Source organism: Cupressus sempervirens, chromosome 5 (genome assembly GCF_028749045.1).
Source record: "Cupressus sempervirens isolate cs-2001-9-10 chromosome 5, ASM2874904v1, whole genome shotgun sequence".
NCBI classification, from domain to species: Eukaryota; Viridiplantae; Streptophyta; class Pinopsida; order Cupressales; family Cupressaceae; genus Cupressus; species Cupressus sempervirens.
In genome coordinates, this window is record NC_143122.1 from 440,095,235 (window position 1) to 440,115,813 (window position 20,579).

The 20,579-nt window shown below is 36.8% G+C and overlaps 1 protein-coding gene across 1 annotated transcript in view; it reads left to right on the top strand.

Moving 5' to 3' along the window:
• Nucleotides 1-1,104: 1,104 nt before the first annotated feature.
• The window catches only part of LOC149556671 (uncharacterized), a 191,409-nt gene continuing 171,934 nt past the window's right edge, over nt 1,105-20,579 (top strand). The window contains exon 1 of the mRNA XM_089831091.1: nt 1,105-1,511. Within this exon, the coding sequence (XP_089687217.1) occupies nt 1,149-1,511 (363 nt within the window). The 5' untranslated portion in view covers nt 1,105-1,148. The remainder of the gene's footprint in view (nt 1,512-20,579) is intronic.

Consider the following 20,579-nt stretch of genomic DNA (forward strand, 5'->3'; position numbering starts at 1 on the left):
AAAAGTGAGTTAATTAATTAAATTTAACTTAAGAAACTCTTTACTCTAACAAACACCAACAAGACTTATGTTTTTCTCCAATACAAGGAAGGATAACCAATGTAAGTTCTATTTTGAAGACAATATTTTTGAAAAATTTATGAAGCATGAATATCTTGTGATTGACTTCAACAACAAACTATCTTTAAGAGGATGAAAATGCCTTTACAAATTTCAAAATAGGTGCAAAAAGACAAAACTACGAGATTGGAAAACTATCTAGATTCTTTTTTGGGCTTTTGGTGCTTTCAATAGTGGTATATGACTTGAAAATAATAGGCTAGTGATATTTCATACTCAAAGTTGAAACAAGGTGCGAAAAATCCACAAATTGATCACAAGTTCAAATAAAAAGTTTGGTTCCTTATGATATCACACAAACCTTGAGTTGTTTTCAATGACACATTGAACAAAGAAATATGACCTAAGATGAAGCAATACAATAAATGATAAATATATAATATCTACTCGATACATGCCCCACAAATATCAAAGAGATAAAAGGTTTTTATTATGTTAAGAGTTTCACAAGTGTACATGGAATAAAGTGTGAGGAAGAAAAGAAAAATATTATATTGAAGAGTTCAATCTCACGTATGGTCATTATTAAAAAAATCATATATAAAGACTAGCATGATGTAGAAAATCAATTTTCTTAGTGATCATTATAGAATAGCTCTCATTACGTTTGATGTAAAGTAAAACGAAATGACCAAAAAGTTAAAACAAGTTCGTTCCACTCTCACCTATGTATATATGTAGCTCCAGCCAACTTTAATTAAAATAAATTAAAATTTACAATGATATATATTGAAAAATTAATCAAAGCCACTAAAACTATAATCCAAAAATAAAAATAAAAACAAAAATGGACGTTTGCCCACATTAAATTAGTTTGGGTTCCGAGTACATGAAAACAAAATGATTTCTTTTTTTTTTTTTTTTCAGTGGAGGCTTCGAAGATCGACGATTCTAGAATAGATGTTGATTAGATAATGCCTGTCGTTTCTTTATCCCTGCAACGATTATTTCCTTTTTAATTAGTTCGACGTGTTTCTTTATTGCAGCAAAACCCGATTGATTACTGTGCTTCTATCAGCGTAGCGGCCATGGCCATGAACTTGAGCGCGTCTTACATGCGAATGGCGCAGCCTGTAACTACAATTCATAAGAATAGAAATGCTCTTTTGTTGCAGAAAAATACAAGCGGCAAATTGAACAGTCCTTCAAACGCCTTTAGTAAAAACGCTCATACAATCTGTAATCTGAAATGTTTTTCTTTAAACCCTGGGGTGACCTGGACACTGCGAACTGCAGCGCGGAGAAAGAATAAGGTTTCATCCATAACCATGGTTAAAGCTCAGGCTTCCTCTACAACAGCGCAGGACGAAAGCACTGGAACTTCAGGTGAATACCCGGTCGATACTCGGATTCCTGCAACCATTCTCACGGGCTTCCTCGGTTCAGGGAAGGTATGCTGCTGCGTTCATTTAATTCGGTTTCTAAAATGGATTAGTCTAGAAAGGAAACTGATATTTATCAAGAACTATGACCGTTAAGATAAATCTTGTCTTAAATTTCAAGGCGTTAGATATTTGATGCATAAACAATAATCAGGTCATATTGAAACGCTGACAAGTCTAACTGTAGCTTACATGTAGCTGAGTTGGTGTGCATGTTTATGGGTGTGTGAAGCCCAACAGCCTTTTACTTCTTTTATTTTCTTATTCCAATTTATTGTCTTTCCCTTAAATGAGAGTCTTTTCAATTCCATGAGAGACTTTATAAATATGTATGATTGGAGGTGTGCGAGTAATGCAATTTGCCTTTTTAAGCTACAGCTGTGATGTACAAACATATACGAGAATTAATAAGACTCCTGCTAAATGTGGGTAGTCAAATTGTTCGACAACTATAAAATCCTTGTGTCACTTTTTCCTTGTGCATTTAGTTGATTTTATTATTGTTAATCTGTATTTTCTTGTTTGCACTTTCAAACTATCTTCACAATTGGTATCAGAGTAAGACAGAGTTGATGGGCATGATTTCAGTGGTTGAAATTCCGAAGTCATGGAAAAATTGAAGGTGCAGAAATTCTCTAGACACAATTTTGGTTTTTAGAAAGTGCAAATGCAGTTATTGCTGATAAAGCAAGATCTTGCACTCGCACTTGGGGGAAAAGCAGAGAAGCCATCTTCAATGAAAGATGAAGATTGAGAAACACTTGACAGTAAGGCAATGGCAACAATTTTTCTTTTGCCATCCGAAAACGTTCTCTTCAATGTTGCAAAAGAAACTTCAACTAAAGCGGTTTGGGACAAGCCTAAAGCCATATATGAAATGGCATTAGCTGCAAACAAAGTTTTCATCACGAAGAAGCTCTACAAGCTCAAGATAAAGGAAAGAACTGATATGTTCCATCACATCAATGAATCAAATATTTTAATAGGTCAAGTTCGGTTGGTATGACTCTAGACAAGGAGAAGAAGGTAGTCCTCTTATTATGTTCCTTACCAAATAGTTGGGATGGTGTGGTGAGCACTTTGTTTTCCGATAAAAATAAGTTGATTTATGGTGATGTGGTAGCCACTCTTCTTAGTGAGTACATGAGAAGAAGAAATCAAGAGTCCTCATTTGGTGAAGCTTTAACGGTGGCAAGCACTGGTAATAGAGGAAGGGGCCACAATAGAGGTTGAAATAATCATCATAGGAGATCCAAATTGGTAAGGAGATCAAAGTCAAGGGAGAAATGGCAATTGCTGGTTTTGTGGCAAAGTCGACCATGTCAAGGAGGATTGTAGAAACTATAAGAGAGCACAAGATAGAGTGTGGGACCGTGAAGCAAATACAACGTACAACAAGGATGATGGTGTGTTGATACTATCAACAAGCAAGACTATTTTAGATTTTTAGGTTTTGGATTCCGATGCTTCATTCCATGTTTTCCCATGTACAAAATACTTCACAAAATATAAAGAAGGTAAGTTTGGAGAGGTACATTTAGGAGCCTTTAAAGCATGTGAAATTACTTGTAAGGGTGGTTTTTGTTGTTGTTGAAAGATGTGTGTCATGTTCCAAAGTTAAAAAGAATTTTGATTTTGGTAAGTTAAATCTACACACAGGGCTTTCTTACTACTCTAACTAATAGATGGAAAGAAACCGAAGGTTCTATGGTAGTTGCGAAGGGAGACAAAGTTGGTAGTTTGTATATTGTAGAAAGCATTGGTGAAGTGGGAGCAGCCATGACAGTTTGTGGATAGCAACTCCAAACTATGGCATCAAAGGCTTGGTCATATGAGCAAGAAAGTCCTTGATGTTATGCACGAGGGAACAACTACAGGAGCTCAAATCCATTGTTTTGCAATTTTGTCTACATTGTCTTTATGGCAAGCAGAAGTAGGTCAGCTTCTTGAAGTTCGGACATGAAAAGAAGAGCACACCATTAGCATTGGTCTATTACAATGTATTCGGTTCCATTGGGGTAACCTCCATAGGAGGAGCAAATTATTTTGTTACGTTTTTTGATGATTGCACAAGAAAAGAGTGGATTTTTATGATCAATAGAAAGTCTAAGGTTTTTAGCAATATTAAATACTTTAAAGCATTAATTGAAAATTAGTCTTCAGATTGGTCATAAGATCAATTGTTTGTAAATCGATAATAGTGGTGAATTTCGCTCTTTAGAATTTGATTCCTTTTGCTCAAATAATGGTATCCGCTAAATTAAAATTTTTCCTTTCACTCCTCAAGAAATGAAGCAGTTGGGAGGATCTAACCCAACCCAATTTTCCTATGTCCTCCAAAAGAAGGTCAAGGACATGTGCTGCACAAGGAGACCAAAAAAGTGTGCTATACTTGGAGGATCTTCTCCACTGCCACATATGCCGCTATATTGTCAGTTATTGTTTGCACCACATGAGCAACCCCCACCTCCATCACAACTTGCTTCAAATTAGAGCCAAAGTTTCAGTTGTCTTCATCTTGTTTGAGTCATCCAAGGATTTCAAAAAGATCACTTGATCCTTGCAAGAAACCAAAAAAGAAATGATGGTACGGTTTTTTCCATCCATCCATCCATTTGAAAGGATAGTGTAGTCAGTTGTTTCCATTGTAAGCTTTTGTCTCCTACCACATCTTTGGCCCTAGAAATAACATCTTTGAGCAACCTACAAGCACAAAATAAAATTAAGTACACAATTTTGATTAAAAAATACTTGTATTGAACAAAAATGAGTAAATTGTAAAACTATAAAACATTAAAAAATTAAAACAAATGAACTAACCTGCCACTCAAGTCTTTAGAAGTAGATGTCTTATAGCCCTTTCTTGCCATAGTAATTCTTTGCACAAAATTCAGCCAATAGGGACCAGCTACAACATTGAATGGGATGTTAAAAAACCAAAAAATTGGCACATTAAATGTCAACTTGCCAATGCACACTGTTGTTCCAACTAGTACCCTCCAGAAATGGTTGTGCTTTAGGAGTGTTTTTGTGCACAAAAAAGCCATCTATAGAAGATGGTTGTGGTGGTTTTTTACTAGAACCAACAAAAGTGGAAGCCAAGGGGATGGTAGATTTGTAGATCTATGGGCCACGTTGAAAGCCCACTATGCCCTCAAGTAGTGCTTCTTCATGAAGGTTGCTTGGGATACCTAGTCACAACCCACATTATGAAATGATTTTTGTTTTAGCAAAATGTAGATAATTAATGATGGTGATTGTGAACTAATAAATGATTCTTAAAAAATTAGATAATTGGAGTCTTGATGTTGAAGATAGTAGCTGCAATAGAGATCTTTACCTCTAATTTTGTTATATGTTGAAAATGAGATAATACCTATATATTGTATCTATTTGTGATAATATTATATGAAGAGACATGTGTCTTGCGTTATGCGAAAAGGCACGCGTTTGGAAATATGAAGTCTTGTATTTGGAAAGTGAAGAGACCTTCGGTGTAATATGAAGAGTCTCATTTCAATCTATATATGTGATTGCTTAGTGTATTGTCAAATATATCAAGTGAAAATCATTGTACTTGAACATTTTATTATCAATAAAAGAGATATTTTCCTTAAAGTGGAAGGGATTTCCCAGGATAAATGTCTTGTGTCTTTTGTCTCTCTTTTTATCTTCTTTATTGTTGTTTATCATTATTTCTTGGCAAAATTTTAGCATGGTATTTGAGCTGTTTTGATTACAGCAATGAAGGAAGTCTCTTTTCTTTTTTGTATATTTGATGAGAATTGGATGTGTTAAATTTATGTAGCTGCAAGAAGAGGTCAATTACTTGCATCTGTTCTTTATTTCAAGTTCCCTTCGAGCCTTTGCATCTTTCTTTTATCGTGGCTTGAGAAGGCATCTTTTTTTCCTTGCTATTCTATCAATGGCAATCTTCAGCTTTGGGTTCTCTTAGTAATTGTTGTGATTATCATTCCTTTGATTTGTTTTCATCCAAAGATGTCATCCGACTTCCTACATTAGGCTGTATGGTTCTATGTTATTGGTTTTCTTTCATATTTTTATTTGAGCTCTCTTGTGTTGATGTTCATCTACATTCTTTGGTTCCTATTTCTCATATCATTGGAAGCTGGTTCTTGTATTCTACCGAGACTCTGTCAAGACCATATTTATTATTCTTTGTTCATATTTTCGGGACTTGTCTTCAGTGGAAGTCACCTCTCAATTATTTGTAACATTTTGTAATTATTATTTGAGCTGAATCCTTGTCTGCGATCTCCATTTTTTAATTTTATTTTGGATGCCTTTTTCAAGGTGGCTGTGTCATGACATGGTTTCTTCATGGATGAGGTGGCTCGAGTGTATATGTGTGACATCTTAGTTGTCGATGATAGATGCTTTTGAGCGTCGTGGGGTACTGAGGTTGTGTGAGATTCTATGTTTGTCGGAAATGCTAAAGTTGGGTGTCTTCACTATTTTAAAGATTCTTTGTACAAGTGTCGTTTGTCCAAGTTGTACAGTGATTGGAAATTGGGGAGCAAAAGTCTTCTTTGTTATATTTTTTTTGGTATTCCAAAATCATTGGTGATTGGATTTGCAATATGTGTGCATCTGCAAGAAGATGGGAGTGTACTATGGCCTGTGTAGGAAAGCATAAAGAGACACGTGTCTTGCATCATGTGAAGAGGCATGCATTTGGAAATATGAAGAGTCTTGTATTTGGAAATTGAAGAGACCTTCAGGTGTAATATGAAGAGTCTCATTTCAATCTATATATGTGATTGCTTAGTTTATTGTCAAATCTATCAAGTGAAAAGCATTGTACTTGAACATTTTATTATCAATAAAAGAGATATTTTCTGGTGTGGCTAGGTTTTTCCCTTTAAGTGGAAGGATTTTCCTAGGATAAATATCTTGTGCCTTTTGTATCTTTTTTGATCTTCTTTGTTGTTGTTTATCATTATTTTTGGGCAAAACTTTAACACTTGAGATGCCTTGCAACTCAGAAATGGCTGGCCCCATAGCCAATTTTCCTTTTCCCTTTGTAACTTTTTCTCTTCTTCAGTAGAGAATAAGGCATTCATGTCTTTTTAGTTTATCCTTGGTGAGTTGACAAACCCTTGTGCCGTGCCTTATTATCCCTCCAAGGTGGTATTTCAAATGAGATATGCCTCCACTAATAGCTTTTCCACATTTTATGCATATCACAATATTATAAGTGGATCCTTCAAAAGCATATGCCCATGCTTTGTCTCTAACCTTTCAGAATATGTTCCTACTTATTGTGATGGACATGCATCTACTAGGGCATTGACAGACTCAGTTGTAGAGGCATCCCTATTTGCCCTTTTGATGAAGAATCAACCTACAAATGTCACATACAAAATAAGGGTACAAATTTGGAGATTTAATATAGAAATTTACAAACAAACTAGGTTACTTTAAACTTTAGATAAGTTTAAAACATAGCTGAGACTTGAAAGAAAAAACAAAAAAAAGTGTTAGGTTTGATTTTTTAAAGAAAAATGATGATTTTTTTTGAGAAAACTATGAAAAATTTGCAAAATTTGCTAAAAATTGGTGTTAGATCTTATTCATTACCTTTTAAAAAGAGCTAAGAGTAGATTGGAAATAGTATGAGAGAGTTTGTATAAACTTGGATGCATTTAATACAAAACAAAATGGTTTTAAAACAAATGAGAAAGAATCTTGAAAACTCACTTGTGAATCCAAATTTGCTTGAAAAATTTCTTTGAATCTGGTCCAAATTCACTACAAATTATTTGATTCTTTCAAAGTGATAAATCGATTGTTATGTTAATACTTGTTGAAGTGGCTTTGAGTATGCCCACTCATCTTGTAACTAGTAGTTACTTTTAGATTAGATTAGGTTGTCTAGTGTTGGCTTTAGTTAACTCTTTTCAGATCCACAATTGTAGGGCACTAAGGTGGATATCGTAATACCCTCAATGGATATTATACCCCAAGTTCAACAAAAATTTCAATAGATAATTTGCATGTAAATGTTTCAACTCATCCAACGCAAGGTTTCCAGATGAATAGATTCTGAAATGGTATTGCATTTAAATATGTAGTAGAATACTAACAAAATCCAATTGTAGTTACAAAAAGTTAGAGCAAGATTGTATTACGGAAGTAATTGGTAAAATACTTGCTTGTTATTAACAAAGACTGAAAGGTCATTATATACAAAAGAATAAAACAATGGTTCCTTAGGAAACGATCGTAAAGAATAGAAACATTCTATTCTAACAGAGAAAGCTAATAAACGAAAGCAAACTAAAGCTAACTAGATATTTACAATAGATAACCATTAACTAATAATAGACAATTATCTATTATCGTAATACCCTCCCTTAATGGTTAAGTTGTCCTCTGAATTTGACAAACTTATCAGGACCAAGAGGCTTGGTGAGAATGCCTGCAGTCTGATATGTGGTAGGAACATATTGCAAATCTATAGTTCCGTCTTCAACTAACTGTCGTATGTAATGATAGTGAACATCCACATGCTTGGTTCGTTCATGGAAGATTGGATTTCGTGCTATTTTGATAACGCCTATGTTATGAACAAACAAATTAGTTGGTCTTGTTGGTGACATTTGCATATCTCCAAGCATCCGACGAAGCCAAACAACCACATCCTGCCTTAACAGTCCCTCTGTATTCGACCTCTGTAGAGGAGAGAGAAACTGCCTGCTGCTTCTTACTGGTCCATGTGACTGCATCGGATCCCAAATTGAACACATATCTAGAAGTTGACTTTTTATCATCAATAGAGCTTGTCCAATTTGAATCTATGATCCCACTGAGTTTAGGATTAGAGCTTTGAGAGTACAGAAGTCCATAATTTGAAGTGCCCTTCACATAACGAAGCACACATTTTGCTGTCATCCAATGATCAACCTTAGGAGCTGTCATAAACTGTGAAATATAGTTGACTGCAAAGCTGATATCAGGCCTAGTAGCAGAGAGGTAGATGAGGCTGCCTACTAGTTGCTTCTATGTAGTATCATCAATGGAAGGAGAATCAGAGTTTGTGGATAACTTGAGACCTTTCTCCACAGGTGTAGATGCAGGTTTTCAATCTTGTATACAAAATTTCTCTAACAGGGCCTTGGCATATTTGGACTGAGAGATGAATACACTAAAAGACTATTGCCAAACTTTAACACCTAGACAATAATGCATGAGCCTAAGTCTGTCATATCAAAAGACTGGCATAAATTTTGTTTGATTCCTTGAATCAAAAATGCCGAACTGCCAGTGATGATCAAATCATCCACATAAATAACCAGAAGGATGATGTCATTGTCAGTAGTCTTGATATACAAATTTGAGTCTAAAGAACTCCTCTTGAAGCTTTGGTCATTGAGGTACTTATCAATTTTTATGTACCATGCCCAAGGGGCCTGCTTCAAGCCATAGAGGGCTTTTACCAATTTGAGAACTTGATGGTCTTTACCAACAACCTTGAAACCATGAGGTTACGTCATGTAGACCGCTTCATGGTTTTCACCATTCAGGAAAACACTCTTGACGTCCATCTGATGGACCTTCTAGCGAAACTGTGCTGCCATGGCTAGGACTAATCTGATGGTGCTCATCTTTATAGTAGGAGTAAAGGTCTCTTCATAATCAATGCCCTGACACTGAGAAAAGCTCTTTGCCACTAAACGAGCTTTGTACGCGTCCAAAGTAACATCCAATTTGTATTTGATTCAGACCTCTTCATGGAGATCACCATTCAGGAAAACACTCTTGACGTCCATCTGATGGACCTTCTAGCCAAACTGTGCTGCCATGGCTAGGACTAATTTGATGGTGCTCATCTTTATAGTAGGAGTAAAGGTCTCTTCATAATCAATGCCCTGACACTGAGAAAAGCTCTTTGCCACTAAACGAGCTTTGTACGTGTCCAAAGTAACATCCAATTTGTATTTGATTCTATAAACCCATTTGCAGCCAATGGGTTTCTTCCTTGGTGGAAGATCAGAAAGGACCCAGGTGTTGTTCTTCATTAGGCTTTGGTGTTTAGATGTCATGGCCTATTCCCACTTTGGAATTCCTTTAGCCTCGGAATATGTTTGAGGTTCGAACACACTGTGAATATTGGCTATGAGAGAAAAGTTAACAAACTCTGTAGTTTTGCTCTTTTTCTGAGTAGTTCTCATCTATGAGCTCATCATGATGAAGATCAACAAGTGTCTTAGCCCACCACTTAGGCCGGATAGGAGAATGACAAACATTAGTATCAGGAGATGCTTGGCGATTAGGGCCCTCATCGGAAGAATCAGGATCAAACTCAGGTGAAGCATCTACAAATCGAGGTGATCCTACAGGAGAAGTCAGAGGTGTCTCTACAGGTATGATTGGTATAACTGGAGTTGTAGGAGCTATTGGAGCCCTCCCATCAGGTGAACTAATGGAAGCCGAACTCCCAAATTATGAACCTTTACAGGCTGGTCTGTTGTATCGAGAAACGAGCATGAAAGGTTCTCGCTGCTCATCAAAGATTGCATCACGACTGTAGAAGAGACGAGATGTCTCTACATCAATCAGGCGTTAAGCTTTGTAAAGATTGCTATATCCAGCAAGCATGAGTTTTTGACTCTTGGCATCCAACTTGGTGCGTGACGCATTAGGGATCCAAACAAAAGCAAGGGAGCCAAAAACCTTTAGGTAACTGATTCTGGGCTTGCAACCTGACTAGGCATCTTATAGAGTTTTACCTTTGACCGCCACTGTGAGTGACTGGTTCAACAGATAATAGGTAGTGTTAACTGCTTCTGCCCAAAACTTCTTTGAAACATGTCTATGTTCGAGCATGGATCAAGCCATCTCGGTGATTGTCCTTTTCCGACATTCAATTACACTGTTCTGTTGTGGCATGTGAGGTGTGGTTAACTGACATTTGATGCCATGTGTATCCAAGAAGCTGGAGAAAACATTAGAACAAAATTCCCTCTCATTGTTTGATCTAAGAGTAATAATAGATTTCCCAAAATCTTTTTCAACTAAAGGTTTAAACTTCTAAACCATAGAAAATGCATCTGATTTCTTTTTAAGGAAATACACCCCCAGGTTTCTGCTAAAATCATCAACAAACAATAGAAAATACCTGGACCCAAGAACAGAAGGAGTGGCCATAGGGCCCTAGATATCGACATGAACAAGCTGAAATACTTGAGAAGCTCGCCATGAATTGCCACTAGTGAAAGGTGTGCGATGTTGCTTCCCAGCCTGGCATGCATCACAAACTCCAAGTTATTGAGTCCAAATCTTTGGCAATCCAAGAACAAGCTCATCCCGAGCAAGTTGTGAGAGATAATGCACATTTAAGTGCCCATATCGCTGATGCCAAAGTGTGCTAACAAAAGACCACCCGAGCAGCCATAGCTAAGTCCTAAAAATCACTAGAATCAGTAAGTCTGAAGAGACCATGATCCTCAAGACACATTGCAACAGTAGACTTGGTCACCCAATTAGTGATGGTGCATTGATGTGAACTGAAGGTGACTACCAAGTGTGGATGTCGTAGTAACTGACTAACTGAGAGTAGATTTAGTTCCATCCCTTGAACCTAGTACACATCAAGGAATATGAGATTCCTCCTAGCAGATTGAATCTGAATGTTGCCTTTACCGACAACTGTGTACTCTTCTCCATCGCCAAAAATAACAGTATGAATAAGGCTGGTAGTTAGTAAACCAGTCTCTGCGGTGAGTGAAATGACAAGAGGCACCTGAATCAATGTACCAGGTAGACGACTTCACATGATTTGTAGGTCTTTTAGCCATGAAGGCGTAAAAGGTAGATTTCGTCTGCTCAGTGTGCTTTGCACTATTCGCTTTGGGTTGCATATTTAGATTGCTTAGATTGTGCAGCTAAGTGTTTTTGACATTCAATCTTCATGTGTCGAAACTTGTGGCAGTAGTTGCATTGAATGTTCTTTCGGGAACCATTTGATGCTGGAGCAGAAGACTTTTGCTGAGATGGTTGTTGAAATTTGCCTCTATCCTTCTGAAAGAATTTCGCAGCAAATGCTTGCTCTGTGCAGGTGGAATTGGAGCTGCTATGGAATTGTTGTTTCCACCGATCTTACTAAAGGAGCAGGGTGCAAAGATTAGTGAACTTCAAATCAACATCAGTAGATGTGATGTTGAGAGTCTCGATAAAATGCTCATAGGACTTTGGTAAACTCTGAAGAGTGATAACCACAATATCATCTTCCTCCATCTTGCGATCAATGGCAAGTAATTGATCATGAATTTCCTGAATCCTATTCAAGTGTGCTTAGAGCGAGGTTTGCTCATCCATGACAATAGAAAATAGTGTGTTCTTTAGAAAGAAAGCTTTGCTTTTGTCAGAAATCTCATGAAGACCTTTGAGATGTGTTCAGATTTCGGTAGTTGTCTTATCGAATGGAATCTGAGAAAGTTGATCATCAGCCACGGATAATTTGAGAAGCATCACTGCCTTCGAATTATTTAGATTCCATGTAGCCTGATCAGAACCCAGAGAAGTTGGACGCTTCATAACACCCAGTATAAGTTGATCGGTGTTCTGATATTCAAAAATTGCAATGATCCACTGCTTCCAAGTGCCATAATTGTGACCATTGAATTTGGAGTTGTGTTCGGGTAGAATGTTTGTCAGAGATGCCATGGCACATTCTTTGAGGCAAAAAATGGAAGACCCAGAAAAATCTGAGGGACCCAGAAGAGAGCTCGAAAAAGCTAGAAGGAATATGGCGTCGTTTTTTGAAGCTGCTGGCTTGAAAATCGACACACACAAAACAAGGCACCCTGAAAATGGACGACAACCCAATTGAGCTCTCAAAAAGCCCACCAAGAATTTGTAATCAAATTTATTTTTTAAGGTAAAAAATTAGGGTTTCGAAAATAACACTATCAGTAGCCATGAAAGCTTGGATTTGAAGAAAAATGATAGAATGCTGTAAAAAAAGCCCGAATTGGCGATGCTGGGGTTGGAAGAGGCATTTTTGGTAGGGACAGCACAAAATGAACAGGTTCTTCAACCTGAAATTGCAGAAATGCAGAATCGTGAGGTGCCTTATATCAGCAAAAACGACACCAAAGTTCGGCACACATGTATAGGCACTAGTTCGGCACATATGAATAGTCACAATTTGGAGATTTTCAGACAAATTTGATGATTTATTTCATTGAAAAACCCTAGCTAAGTGTAATATTGGTTCAATTTTTTATGATTGTAATTCTCCAAAAAATGAACGAAAACCCCTGTTGGGTTTATGTGAAAAAATCTCAAAAATAATTTTAAATTTTTTTAACAAATAATTCGAAAAGAAATTATAATTTTTCGAAAAAAATGAAGCATTGGCTCTGATACCATATTATGGAAGTAATTGGTAAAATATTTGCTTATTATTAACAGAGATTGAAAGTTCATTATATACAAAAGAATAAAACAATGTTTTCTTAGGAAATGATCGTAAAGAATAGAAACATTCTATTCTAACAAAGAAAGCTTAAAAAATGAAAGCAAATTAAAGCTAACTAGATATTTACAACAGATAACCATTAACTAATAATAGACAATTATCTATTATCGTACTAGATTGGATGCCAAAATATGAGTTTGAAACACTAAGTGAAACACTTGCGTATTGTCCGCAAACTCGTGCATTTCCTTTCTGAAACCTGTTGAAAGTTGAATCTTCCAAATTCTCCAAAAGAAAAGTAGTCAAAACATAATCCGAGCATATGAGAATGGACCTCTCCCTTTTCTTCTAGAGCACAATCCTGTGACTCTTCATTTCACTTTTGGCTGACTCTTCACATTCCTTTTGTGTCTCTTTATATTGGACTTCAAAATATCATTTCCCATTTCCTACTTAAATGAATAAAGTGTTCTTTTAATAATAATGTAACCTAATTATATGTACTTCAATAAAATAGACGCTTTATTAATAAATCATTTAATCTTCAAGCATAAAAGTTATTGTTCAATCAGACTCAAAAGATCATGTGTGATAGCTTGTTGGAAAGGTCTCAGTGAGACACTCCCTGTCCAACATTGAAATTCCAAGGATACCGAGCTCTATCAACTTATTATAAATAGTATTTGGAAACTCTGTCAAAACAACTTTGATTGGCTTGAAAATGGAATTATCGAGGCCAATTCTCACTTTGATCCCCATAAAGTCTTGGTTAGCTCATGAGACCAAGGCAAAAAGGGATAATGACACATCATGTATTAATGGCCCAGAAAAGGGGACATTATAGTCCTCCCTTCCTAGAGATTGCTTTCCCTCAAGCAACTTGCACTTGCTTGTTGAAACCAAATGCCTGGATCCCATATTTGCCTCCAGAATGATGCACCACCCATCTGCTGTGCTACACTTGTATGAACATTTCCATCCTTGAAGTTGTGAAGCAATTCATAATAAACCAATGCACCAATCAATTGAATGCCAGGATCCCAAAACTCTCCATGTGCTTAGTGAATTGAGTCATTCGGCAATGTGCTTCTATCATATATGAGAACACCCTCAATCCAATCGAGAACTTCATTCCAGTTGTAATCTCACACACCTCTAATGTCAAGCAGTGGTGGGAGACCAACATTGTCCTCTCTCAAGAAATGGATGACACAAGTCTCTCCAATTAGCTCTTTGATACATAAACACCCATGGGAGTGTTCCACCTAGATCCCAAATGAAGACCTATGTAATGCCCTTGATGTCACCCACTAACTCTATAATACCTGCAATGAAACCAATAATATCGGCCCAACTATCACAATCATAACATTGCCATGCTAGAAAGGAGTAATACAACAATAGGTGTCGTAGGAGTGAATATCTTGAAAGAAAGCAATTTAGAAAGCCTACCTAACTCACCTCTCACAACTGTGCAAGGACAAACATGATGCCAACCATCGAACCCTCACACACCAAAATAATCCATCAAAATCAAAATATATCCAAGAAAGTCAAGGATGAACCAATATCCTCTTAGCGCATTGAACATGCTATAATGCTCAACTATGAACCCTGACTATAATCCTAATGCAACCAAAGAATCCCAAACTCTAAATAGAAGTATGCTACGAAGATCCATACACTACTGTTGCTCAATTCTAACCTCATCTTCACCATGCTAGAAGTGGTGAAGCCAATCAGTGGATCCCACCCAAACTGCAATGCTAACCCTATCATCACTGGACTCCTAGCAAAAATTGTGCTTACGTCCATCTTGTATGAGGAGATACAAATCAACAAAGGTATTTGCAAGCCCACATCTATCTTCAAATTTTGCTAGTGTCCCACAAATATGCTGACCATAGATGGAAAAATTGCAAACTACTCATTGAGTACTTAAAACTTGGCAAGTTTTTTAGAGAAAAACTCGTGGGTTGAGGATGAGTTTCTAGAAAAACTTGCCAAAAACATTAATTTATTTTGGTGAGTTTCTAGTAAAATTCGCAAGTTATTGAAAAAAACTCACTAGCTTTTCTTTTAGTGTCTAAAAGAAAAAAAGTCATTTTTGAAGCTTATTTCTTATGTGCGGGAGGATTTGGTCATTTTTCAGCTCAGGGACTGGAGGATTTATACAATTATAATGTTTAAGTATGATCTTTTAATTCATATATGTACAAATACTGTCAAGATGTTTGACATAGGTTTCAACTTCATAGGAGTTAAAATGTAGATTCTAGATTTTGAGGCTTTTCAAAAAATTCCAGGCTTAGCCAAAGGTTTCAACATGCCTTCCACAGTGTTATCTCCCACAACCTATCTTGGCTATTTGAGGTCAAATTGAAGCTGGAAGAAGGGTTTTCGAATGATTCTAATACAATTTCTCACAAATCATTTGGTTTCAATACTATATTCCTGAGTCTTGATAGACTTAGCCGAACCAATTTTTCACACTTAAGACAAACATTACTTTCTAACAAGGCCAAAATTGCTCAAACTCACTCTCAAACTATTTTGTTATGATGTCTTTACTTCTACTTTTATTGAAACTATTTACTATGATGTATTTACTTCTAGTTTTATAGAAACTAACTATAATGATGTATTTACTTTTAGTTTTATTGAAACATATTACAATTATGCTTCCTGTCATCAACTCCTATGCTCCACAGAGTTTTTGGGACGGGGAAGTTTTAGGAGATGAGAACGTGTTTCCGGTATGGGTACGGGTCGAAGCCAAAATTTAGGGGATAGGACCTCAAGGGACGACTATAAAATATTGGGGATTTAAATTTTTTTATATATGGAGAATTAGACTTCTTTAGAGATATATTTCAAATATGCATATCATAACAATGATAACATTGATAAACCATTCACCATAGAATACATGGAAATTGAAAACTATCAAGATTAAAATCAAAATGAGAATATGATATGATGATACATCCGAATATCGCATACAATTAGCAATAATGCCCAAAGGCTCCAAGTATCAATGTGTCATCATCATGCATGAAATCAAAATGACATAATGAAAGTAAATACTAGAAGTGTAAATGAGATGTCCAACTCCATAATAATCAAAAGCAATAATGTATCTGCAAAGCGGAAAGCCAAATATATGGCTGTCCTCTAGGAATCTAAATCTGTATCTAAATCAAGATCATCATCAGTCTCTTCCTCTGAATCACTAGCAGGGGTAGGCAGCAGGTCCTCATCCGATAGAACCAAGCAGCCCTGGAGGTGTGTTATCCTCATCAATCTGCAATGCATCCTCAAGATTAACATTCCAATGTAGTGCTGGAGTCTGTTGATACTCAAGACTCTGTCGCTCCTATAGTCGCAATACACTATGAATAGCCACAAGCTACTCTGATCGTTTAGAGGTAAGGTTGTTCCTCTTGACTGATTGGATGAAGCTATATGTAGACCAATTCCTCTCTGCAGCAGAGAAACTCGCAACTTGTGAGAGAAGATGGATGGCAAGGCTTTTCAGCTCAGGTGCGTCTCTATCATGCCATGTCCACCATCCAATAGGGTCCCTTTGAGCTAATGTAGCTCTATCAGTCCTTGCCTCTAGTCTACCAAATGTTGGACCATGAAGATTGGCAAAGTCAAGCCATTGCCCTTGAATGTTTGCAGCATCCTCTGCATTATACATTTTTGAAAGGGCCTTGAAGAAGCCCTCCTTCACTTATATTGAACAAACAAAAATTAAGAAGTTAGAGTTTATAAACTTTACAAATAAAATAAATTTTTTAAAAACGTATTATAAAATCAGAAATCTTTAACATAAATTAAACTCACCTCCTCATCACTAGATGGAGGCACTCTCCTAGGCCTTGGTGCATACCATTTCGGATTGACTGCATAGGCTGCCATATGAAGTGGAGTGTTCATATTGTTTCATCTTTTCGTTACAATGGGCTTTAGATGCTCCTCATAGAACTCCAAAGTAGGTTCCTTCTCTTCAATAGCTTGTTTGATCTGCCCAAGCATGCTATCAAAAGTCTCATAAATCTCTCCAACGCTAGGAGAGTCAGTATCAACATATTTAATGACCTGGATAATAGGGTCAATGAAGGAGCAAATGTATCCGCAAATGAAAGAAAATTACAAATGAGAAGCATCATATGTTAAAAAAATCAGCAACTGCTTAAATCAGAAATGTTTTATTAAATCAGCAATAACAATTATGATGTCAATTATTTAAGTTTCTTACCTCGTTGTGGTCCACCAATTCTCATCTAGAATTCTTCGTTTGACAAGTCTTCCATCCAGGGTGCTTGATTCATACCATCTATTCCACTCTGCATTGACCATCATGGATTGTAAGGCCTCTTGGACCTCAAGCATCCTCTCCAACAAAATGAAGTAGCTAGCATATCGAGTCTCCACAGGCTTGAGGGATTCTTTTTTAGAGATGTATGATGATTGCAAATAAACATTTGCACGTCTCTAGCCTCAGAGACCATAGTCTTTATCTAATCAATTTTCCCAAAGTCCTTCAAGGTGTTATTCAATGCATGTACACAACATGGGGTCCAAAAAATGTGTCTATAAGTGCTCTTTACTATTAATCTAGCTGATTTACACACCCAGGCTGAATTAGTGACTACTTGCACAACATTTGAAGCCCCTACCTCTTCTATAGCATCCTTCAAAATCTGAAATTGGAAGTATGCATCCTTCTTTTTTCTCGAACAATCAACGGCTCTAAGAAAATAGGCCTCTGCTGTACTAGTGACAATAAGATTGATGAGTGGCTGATGTTTGATATCGGTCAACCATCCACGATGATAGAACATCCATCACTCATCCATGTTTGTCTCATATCCTCCATCAAAATGTTTACTTTTGAGTACTCTTTGTCAAGGATGGTGCGTAATTTAGTCTCTCCTGGTGGTACAAATGAGGGACCAACAGCATAAATATTTTTGCACATTTGTTTATAGAACAAGGAACGAGAAACATGATATGGTATGCCATGAGCAACAAGAAATCTGCCAATGGATTCTTCAACTCTCTCTTTTGCTTATATGTTAAATAAAGCAGCCACATTGGTATCTCTCTTGGCCTTTCCCTTCCCTTTACTAACAGTGCTAGTGGGAGTGAGTGTGGGAGTGAATGAGGGTGTGGGTGTGCTACCTGTAGCACCTCTGGATTTCAATAACTCCCCCTCCACATACAACCTATTGGCCTCAAGTTTTTGATCATCCTTAATTTTTTTGCAACCTTTCACCCCTTGCCCACCTATCCATAAAAGATGACAATACACTCTTGTGTAGCACCCAAAATAATGCTTCTTACATATATGACACTCCCATTCCCTACTACCCCCCTACCCGTCGAATTTTTCTTTTTATTGTTGTCTACTTATGTGGCAAATTGTAGGAGAGGTTTCTTAGGGTTGAATGGGCCTTTGGCATTTTTTTTTAGTGCTTTGGAAGGGCACTCAAATGGATTAGGCATTACATCTTTCATAGGGACATCTATATTAGGCTCATCATACATGGCTTGTCTAGGTCTTTTTCTTGGTCTTTGTAAATGTGACACTTGAGTTTCTTGCATAGCAACATCTATGCTATCACTACTTCCCTCACTCTCATTGCTGCTCATGTTTTTGCCTTTGGATTTTACAATGTTTTGTACTACTACAAGTTATGGAAAAAAAAAAAAAAACATTTCAATGTTTCATTCAACATGCCCTTTCTATGTCATTGGAAAAATTGAAAAATGACAACAAACAACAATAAAGTTTGAATCAAACAAAAAGAAAATAAAAAACATACCTGGAATGAAGTAGAAATGAAGGCAAAACTTCCTTTTGCACCTCTAAAATGCACTCCTCTTTTGTTGTTGCTGTTTTCCTCTTCCTCTTCCCAGTTTGCAAACAACTCCAAATGAACAATGCTCTTTTAGTATTTACCTTTTGTTATTTGAAGCCACATTAGGGTTCCCTTATTTTAGAAACCTCCAACGTCCATGTGGGGCTCGGGCGTAATTGAAAAAATAATAATAATTTTTTTTGGGCTTTTAACTTAGTCGTCACCGGCTGGGAAAAAGGGGATGACATTAGTAAAAGGGGACGGTTTAGGGATGGGAATGGAGTCACCGGTATGGGATTCCATACCCTCGTTTCCTAGCAAAAATAATTGCAAGTTTCGGGGACGGTACCCATTTTTCCCAATTCGGGATGTCGCAGGGGATCGCGGAAATAGGTATCTGTGTCCCTCTTTCGTACTTGGTACAGGGACGAGCATAAAAGGTCCAGAAACACGTCCCCGTGGAGCATAGATGAACTCTGCTTGTTTCTTTAGCATTCTCATTAATTAAGTCATTGGATGCATCTTCTCATGGATTTTGCAAAAAATTGTATTTTTAATTAAATTTAAGTTGTTTACTATTTTAGGTTCTCGAGTTTTTCTTCGAGATTTTTTTAAAAATTGGTAGAATTTTTCCCTAGTTTTTTTGGCTTGGTGAGTTTTGCTAAGTGAGTTTTCCATCTGTGGTGCAGACTCTGCAAGTAATCCAACTTTTAGCTAGTGACACCGAACTACCTTTTAACCATGTATCTGTATGAAATCTTTGTAATATAGAAGTAACCAACCCTCTTGATAATATTTTAGTATGAGGGAAACTGACTAGTGTTCCTGCAACTGATCTTCCACAATCACTCTAGTCCCATCTCCTAAAGATGACAATCCTTCATCCCATAATAGATGATACAACCCCTGAGCTAATCCGCACCTGCATAAAGTCCTCCATGTGTGGATCAAGAGGAAAATGTCAAGCACTCCTAATTGTATAGTTGCGATAAAAAACACTGACCTCAGTCAATGACTCATTACTAAGGAAAATCTGCCTACTGATTGTTGATGAATCATATTCATCCCTCTCAACCCTCGTTTTGTCAACCTTGTTTGCGGCTTATGCTGTTAATTCCATTCTGGGTACACATTTTTATAAACTATAACAAGAGGTTCAACTTGGTGAAATTGATTTTCCCTCCATGTTAAAGTCTTAATCTCAAAGCTGTAATTTGTATCATTATGTAGTTTATTCTCTGCCACAGTTGATTGACAATCAACATCATGCTCTCACATTACATTCTCTTTGCGGCTAATTGGATCTTCTTGTATGAACTCATCCACCTGAAGTTCATCAATCCCGGTTACTTGTTGGTCCTCATTTGTTATATTTGATTGTTGAGCTGAAGTAGAATATGCCAAAGTTAATTTTTGACCAAGCTCAACCACTTGATATTCAATTGCCTGAAGTGCCACAAAGGTAGACTCTAGAGTGTCCTTAGTATTTCTAAGCTCAATGGAAAGTGTATCTACTTCTTCCTTCTTTCTCAAGGCCTCTGAATAAGTCTCCACAAGACCTAGTTATTAATCACAAAGTGAAGAAGATGTAGATAATCTGGTTTCATTGTTTTCAGCCCTTCTTTGATCACTGGCAATTGAGACAATTCCTCTCTGAGCCCCTTTTGTTTCCCTGCCAATTGTTCCTTCTATAGGTATTTTTCAATCATCCCATGGATGTCATCAAATCATGATACAATTGCAATTATTTAAACTTCATTT